Raw genomic sequence first — 7,500 nt, 5'->3', positions numbered from 1 at the left:
CAAAGCAGCCGGAGGCCAGAATTCAACTTTCTTTTCTGGTTCATTTCTTCGCAGTGGCTGCCTCACAATCATTCCTCCCTGCAGCGGGATGAGACGGTTTGGGGAGGTAGTCGCTAGCGGATCTGCTTTCATGGAGTCCTTTCCAGGATACCGCCGACTTTAATGCCCGTATCACCTCCCCTTCTTCCCCCGCTCCTCTCTTTCCCTCTCTCTCTCTCTCTCTCTCTCTCTCTCTCTCTATCTCTCTGCTCAGGCCCTAAGTCCATGATGGGGGGGATGACAGACCAGTGGGGCCAGAACAAGACCAAGGACAGCAGCATGCCTGACTCAACGCTAGGTCTATTTTGCCCTCTTTTCTCGTCATCTCTTTTTGTTGTCATCCCTCCGTCACACGTGAACAGCAGCGTTTACTCGTCAGATCAGGGTTTCCAACCTAACATTTTCACTTATATGTACGGGCTATTTGGGGCATGCCTCATTGTTTATTATCATTAAAACAGGTGATAATTAAATAAAGGGTTACCCCATTTAATAACACAAACTGAGAAAAATAAACATATACATTAACATAATTTTTTTTTTTTAATTTCTATTGGAAAGATTTGAACGGATAGTTTTCATATTTAGATTTGTTTTTACCAGAAGTTTTGCACGGATAAACCAAATCCTGCCACCCAGCTCAATCTTGCGGATTTAAAAAAAATCTTCGCTCCATCTCTTATTTATTTGCTCCTCTCCGCTCGGCTGCAAAGTGTTTAAACCATGCAAGCCTCCCTGGTGATTTAGTCGACAGACGTGAGCTTGAGCTCAGCTGGGGTCTACATTGACTTTGTTAAAAAAATACATTTCTTCATTATAATACCCTGTAATTTTACATAAGAGCAGAAAAAAAAATCTATGTTATTTATTTACTCTCCCCTCAAAAAGAATAAATAAATGTTATAATTAAATAGATGATAAAATAAATAATAACCTTATATTTTTTCCTTTCCAATCAAGTTACAAAGTGCTTTATCATCAGACTGTATAACCAGAAAGCAATAAAAACACGTAACAGAAGCAACTAAAAACAATAAAAACAAAAACACATCGCAACTCAATAAATAAGAATACATTACCAGAACATGGGGTTATGTACTTTCTGGTAAAAGTAAAAACAAATCTGAAATAATGCATTTTGAGAAGCTGATTGTGAATTCACCCATTCACTCATTCTCTCTCTCTCTCTGCCTGTCTCGCTCTCTCTCTCTGCCTGTCTCGCTCTCTGTCTGCTTTTTCCCTCTTCACAGGCCTTCCTCAGCCTGGCATGGGGGGCATGGGTGGTCTGGGTGGCCTGGGGGGCATGGGCGGTGGCATGGGGGGCGGCCTGGGCATGGGCTCTGGCCTGGCCCCGTTCCAGTCCGGCATGGGCTCCGGCTTGGGTCAACCCGCCATGGGCTCCGTGTTGGAACCCAAAAACACCGGAAACGGCGGCGGCGGCGGATCCCCCTTCAAGCCCAGCAACCCGTTGCCCTCCTCCGGCCCCGGACTTCAGCCCACGGATCACTCTGCAGGTACCAGGAGCGCTGGGTCGGAGGACCGGTGCGGGGGAGGAGCAGGGATGGGGGGAGAAAAAGGCGGGACAGCGGGTGGAGGTGGTGGAGGTCAGTGCAGCTGCATCAATTTGGGGTTTTAAATCTATTCCAACCTCAATGACCGCATTACCCAGATTCAAGTCCGGTGAATAATTAAGTCCTATTAAATCTCATAGTCTTCCTACATACACAGTATGGCTGTTTGCATCTAATCAAGGCAAGGCAGGTTTGAAGTGCTTTACACAAGGCATGAAATACATAATATAAAAGCAAAAAGAACAAAAGCACAGAAACAAAAAGTAAAACAAACGGATAAAATTGAAGTGCCATTTAAATCAGGCCGACACACTCCACCCCGCACCCACTTTGGCCGATGGGACTGGTGCTATACACGTAGGGATTAAAATCCTAAAACAGACAGAATCAAAGATAAAACGTTAAAGTGCGATTTAAAAAGGGCCGATAATGACTTGAGCCGGGATTTCAAAGCCGCATTAGGGCGCAGCCCCGCCCTGACTACAGCAGGTCGGCTGGATGTGCAGCGTAACGGGGATGGGAGTGATGGAAGAGAGGGGTCTCCACCTCCGAAAGGTAGAGCTATATACGGTATAAATCTATGTGGGGAACTCAAGAAGAAGGTGCTCGGAGGCTCCAAAACTCTAGAGATCCGTCGGGAAACGAGGAGTGGAAACACTGATTTTCCTGTGAGTCAGCCTTTCCGCAACCTCGTCCGTGCGTGACGCTCCGTAGTAAATTGGACTCATCAAAGATTCAGAGCGGCCCCCGTCCACGTCACGTTCGGGGTTTTTATATTTCCCCTCTGATCTATTATGTTCTAAAGATAGCGCCGGGAGCCAGCAGCCGGATCGCCGCGCAGACCCCAGCATGGGGTCTGCGCTCCCTTAGGGGTCATCAAAGGAATTGCAGGGAATCCACAGCAAAAAATATCATATTTTAATATTATATAATTAATGATATATATATTTATTACACTTTTAAATACATATATTTCTTTCCTACAAAATATCTGTACTGAACCTGGCTAATGATGGTTTTGGGTTTGGCAGACTGGATTTTGGATTCTCTTTTTTCAGCGAGGTTTAAGTGAACCCTAACCCTAACCCTGCCTGGGATGGTCTACCAAGAGGGTCCTTGCCATCCTTAAAACCGTTTGGGAACCCCTGGATTATCCAACAAAATCGGTTCATCAAAAAAAAGCGTAAAAAATAAAGCCCAAAATTTCCCACGTTTCTTTCATTTTTGAGTTGAGGTTAAGAAAACTCCACAGAACTCAGTCACAGTTCCCGTTTCGACCAAAATTCCCCATTATACCGCCCGTTATTTTTTTTGTCTTTATGACAAAAGCATGACTATTAATACGATTCCAGAAGGAATGAATGAATGAATGACAAGGGCGTTTTAACTCATTAAAAATTCAGAGGAATATTACGCCCCTGAGTCCATTTCTCCGGGAAGCCGGGGTCTTTGTTCGGGTCTAATGGGAAGAGCGTCAGTTGTGCCGAGGGACACGCCATGAAAGGAACCAGGCTTTAGCCTGGACATGTTTCTTTCATAACCCCGCCACAAATGTCCATTTGGAGGAAGAAGATTCATCTTTTTCATTGTGTGCCAAGCTCCCCATTATAGCCAGTGAGGCATAAAAGTAGAAAGTGTTTGGAAAAGTATAATTATTTATATTTTATATAGAGTCACAGGATGAAATGCCACAATATCAATCAAGTATGTTCAATACTTTCAGTGTAAACCCTTTAAAATACTCTACTTCTGCCGGTCACTGACTCTACAGTAGTTAAAAGAGGGTCTCCCCATTCTCCCTCCCTCTTTCCGAAGCTGCGTTTAGGTGTTAACCGGAGCAGTGCCACGCCCGCACCAATGTTCCTCTTGACGCGGTGCCAGGCCGTGGATTAAGACGCACTCCCATCAAATACCTTATCACATTAAATATAGATGATAATGCCCCGGCGTTCTCCCAGCCGAGCGCTGTTTATAGCCGCGTAAGCAAGCGCAGCGACAGGGGCGAAAATAGCAGCGTTAATCAATCGGGAGAAGTGGGACGGGACTTAGACGAGGGGGGGGGGGGGGGGGGGACATTTCCTTCGTCAACGTCCCCGTCGCGGGGGCGAGAGGGTGAGGGGAGGAGACCGGGACGGCGCGGTCACGACGGCGACGGAACAGAAAGGGAGCGGTGTCCCCGTTCCTTCCGCTGGTGTGCTCCGTCGCCCCGCGGCTGTTTTTTTGGAGGTTTTTGTTAAATGTCTGTGGCGCCCCGTCCTGCTCCTGTTCTGGGCAAGGAGGGAAGCCGTCTGCGGGGGGGGGGGGTGACCTCGGGGAAAACGCAACGGAGAAGGAGTCTTTTGTTTTACGGCTTCTCTGCAGCAGATTACATCGTCTTGCACGTATTGGCATCATGGCTTCTTGTTTGTTTGGTTTTTTTTATTTGTTTTTTTTACATTTCCGGTTGTTGTTCACTAAGTGTTGCATGTGAGCAGTGTGTGGTCGTATTAGACTAATTAAACTTAATTTAGTTTCATTTTTTTATTATTGAACTGGAATTACATTTGTTTCTACTGATGTCGAGATCCGCATGATGCTGGACATCACCTGATCAGCTTCACATGAGCCTCCGCTCTTTAAAGGTTAAAGTGTTTGTTGCATCTGTCTGCTCTCCCGACATGACCTGCCCTGTTTATCTGCCCGACCGATGATGATGATGATGATGCCGATGATGCCGACGATGATGATGATGGTGGTGGTGGTGGTGGTGGTGGTGGTGGTGGTGGTGAATATAAAATGAACTTGTCTCCTTTCAGGAAGAGAGAATCACACTAGATTAACTGCTCTGGAAACAATGAAAGACATTCTTTTCAAAACCGTCTTGATATTTTTATTTTTCTTATACAACCTGAATTTAGAGTTTTTTAACATTATTATATTCAATGCATATTATTGGCTTTTGAATTAATTTACTCTTTACCCCAAGCTGAAAAACAACCACAGTCGTGTTTTTATTTTTATTTTATTTCTTAAAATATCTTCTCCCTACTATTGATTCTTGACTATTCCATGACTTTGGTAGAACTATGCTGCAAATGCTAGAAAAAATCACGAATGGGTCGTTATTCTTCTCATTGTAGTAAAATGTACTTTATGTGTGCATAACCACCACTGAGCCTTCACCAAGATGAAGAAATTCTTCTCGTCCCCGTTCCTACAAAAGGTCACAAATAATATAGACCCCCGACAAATAAAGAACAAAAGAAAACAAAATAAAGACCTAGGTAGTCCGTCTTTCAGCGCTTTGTTTGTGAGCACACCAAACGTGATGACTTCATGATCCGGATTATTTCAAATTAGTGCCCATGGCGCTCTACGACCAGATGTGGGCAAATATCCATTTGCCGTCCTTCAAGAAGACATCGGGACAGAGGGCAGAGATTTTTGGACCAAACACATTCAAGTTCCTTTATATGACGAGATACGTGTAGAATGCAAACTGAAGTGAAATCATGTGTGTTTTGAATGGTGCCCTTCAGCCTGTGTTTACATCTGACCTAATGTCAAGTTTTACTCCGAAGGTGGTGGACGGTGTTTGGGCGGAGCCTCGCGTTCCTCGCTGAGGGGCGGTGTATCTGATTTATCTGACCCAGTGTGTGATTGGTTCCTCCTCTTACAACCCCCCCACCCCCTCCCACCCCCACCCCCACCCCCGTCCCCACCCCCGTCCCCAACCCTCCCCTCCCAACCCCCCACCCCACCCCCACCCCCACCCCCGCCCCCGCGCAGCTCCTGCTCTCTCCCCCAGCGGCTCAGCGGAAGACAGCAGCCCCACGTCTTCTGCCTCAGAACCCCTCAGTCCAGAGAGAACTGGGCCTGGGGGAGAGGTTGCCAAGCAACAGCAGCGAAGGAGGAAGAAGAAGAAGAAGAGCCGCGACGAGGTCTACGACTTCCTGGATAGGCAGGAAGTGGAGAATAGCGGCGGCAGGGCGGGCAACAATGGGACCGGGGGCCCGGGCGCGACGCAGGCGAGGGAAGGGAGGGAGGGGGAGGAGGAAGGGGAGGAGGAGGAGGAGGAGGAGGAGGACGAGGAGAGCTGGGAGTGCGAGATCAGGGGGAGGGGAGGAGGGGGGAGAGTCAGGGGGAGAAAGAGTAAGAGTCGGATGAGACTTCCAGAGGAATGGGGAGCGCCCCAGGAGCCCGTCTCACCCACCCCAGCCGCGGTCGCTCCGCACTGGGGCGCGGCCGCCGACTCTGGCCCCGCCGGCTCCAAAGCCCCGGAGGTCAACCCCGACCCCTCCTCGCCCTCCGCCCATTCTCAAACACCCACTAGCTTCGCCAACCCCGCCCACGATAGCTACGTCACGCCGCCGTCATCCCGCTCCTACGAGCCCATGTGTGTAGACGACTTTACTGTCAAGGCTCAAGGTGTTAAGGTGGAAAGCGACGCTAAAGATTCTCCATCTTCTTCGCCCAACAAAGCTGGCACTGATGCTGGTTTCGCGGCCAATGGCGCCGGCGGGGCGAGCGCATCAGTGGACGCCGGTGCGAGCCTCGCGTTGATATCGGGGGACAACCTGAGCCCCGTCTCACAGACCTTCTCCTTCCTGGACTCAGTCCTCCAGACGCCGCCAGCCTCCACCCCCAGTTCCCAAACCTCCACCCCCATCACCAACACGCCCTCCATCGCCCCTACAAGGACCACCCCTCCCGAAACCAACCCCCCTGCCTCGCTGACCTCCTGCGTCTCCCACCCCTCCAAGAGCACTCCGGAGGTTCCTCCTGCATCCGCCTCCTCCTTCACCCCTTCCCCTTTATCCGCCGCAGGCACCACCTCCCCCTCTGCTCCTCCCGGATCGGGGCTAAACCCGGACGCGAAACCTTTTGTCCCTTCGGCCGCTCCCGCGCCAACCGTGCCCGGTGCGAGTTCGCCGGCTCCCCTCGCTTGCTCCGCGCCGCCGCCGGCGATCGCCGCATCCGCCCCGCCGACGCCCGTGGCCACGCCCGCCGCGAGCTCGCCCACCCTCGGCTCCTCTGACACCCCCGCTGAAAGTGTAGCCGCGACCCTTAGCTCACCTGCCACCACCCCTCCCTCCATCACCCCTGCTGCCCCGCCCTCTCTCCCTGCACATTCAGAGCATCCGGAGTCCTCGGCGTCACTGCTTCCCCTGCTGGAAGGTTGGTGAACTACAGGGAAGATTATCATACAAGGGGGCTAGAGATAAACATAGAGGTTTCAGGCTTCCAGAAATCAGCCATTTCTTCAAGTGTAGGCATTGTTTTCTTTGTCTGGGGGGTGAATGACTTATTGCATGGCTCTCTGTCCACAGATTGAGTACCAGAGCTGCTTTGGGCTTGATACTGTGTTTTTTTTTTAAGCTATTTGATATAATTATAACAATTTGGGCCCGACAGATCAATTGGACGATCGATATTTTGTTCAGACGTTTGTAAGGATAACAATAGACACAAAACAAAAACCTCAAGCCGAACAAACTCTGTTGCCCTTTGCCGCAATTAGTCTTGAAAAGGGAAAACCTATTTACAGAAACAATTAACATCGCATATCGTGATCAATCTTTATGGGCAGATAAGGATTGTTTTCCGGTTTTCCCGCCCAACTGCATGGTGTTGGTATCGGTCAGTGAAAGAAACGTGTTGTCGGGCCCCGGTCGCATCGTTGCAGAGGCAAATTGATCGTAGCCGTTTCCATTCACCTCTGTCTACCTCTTTGCTTGGCTATATGCATTGCCTGTAAATATGAAAAGCTCATTACTTGACGTTTTACTTATAGCAATATTAATATCTATGCTTTGCTCCAACTGTCTCCCATCTGGTTGTTTTCTGCCTGTGTAGCTGCCCACTATGTCCTCCCCATCCATAGATACACATGGACCATCTGCTACCAGCC

The 7,500-nt window shown here is 49.3% G+C and overlaps 1 protein-coding gene across 1 annotated transcript in view; it reads left to right on the top strand.

Moving 5' to 3' along the window:
- The window catches only part of LOC307237739 (uncharacterized protein), a gene marked incomplete at both ends in the record, with an annotated part of 62,103 nt that overhangs the window by 13,517 nt on the left and 41,086 nt on the right, over nt 1-7,500 (top strand). The window contains 2 exons of the mRNA XM_080010502.1: nt 1,290-1,553; nt 5,379-6,767. Of these exons, the coding sequence (XP_079866628.1) occupies nt 1,290-1,553; nt 5,379-6,767 (1,653 nt within the window). The remainder of the gene's footprint in view (nt 1-1,289; nt 1,554-5,378; nt 6,768-7,500) is intronic.

The sequence above is a fragment of the Zeus faber genome (assembly GCF_960531495.2).
Source record: "Zeus faber genome assembly, chromosome: 12".
NCBI lineage: Eukaryota > Metazoa > Chordata > Actinopteri > Zeiformes > Zeidae > Zeus > Zeus faber.
The sequence above is the reverse complement of the archived record's forward strand: the minus strand, read 5'-3'. Positions and strand labels throughout refer to the sequence as shown.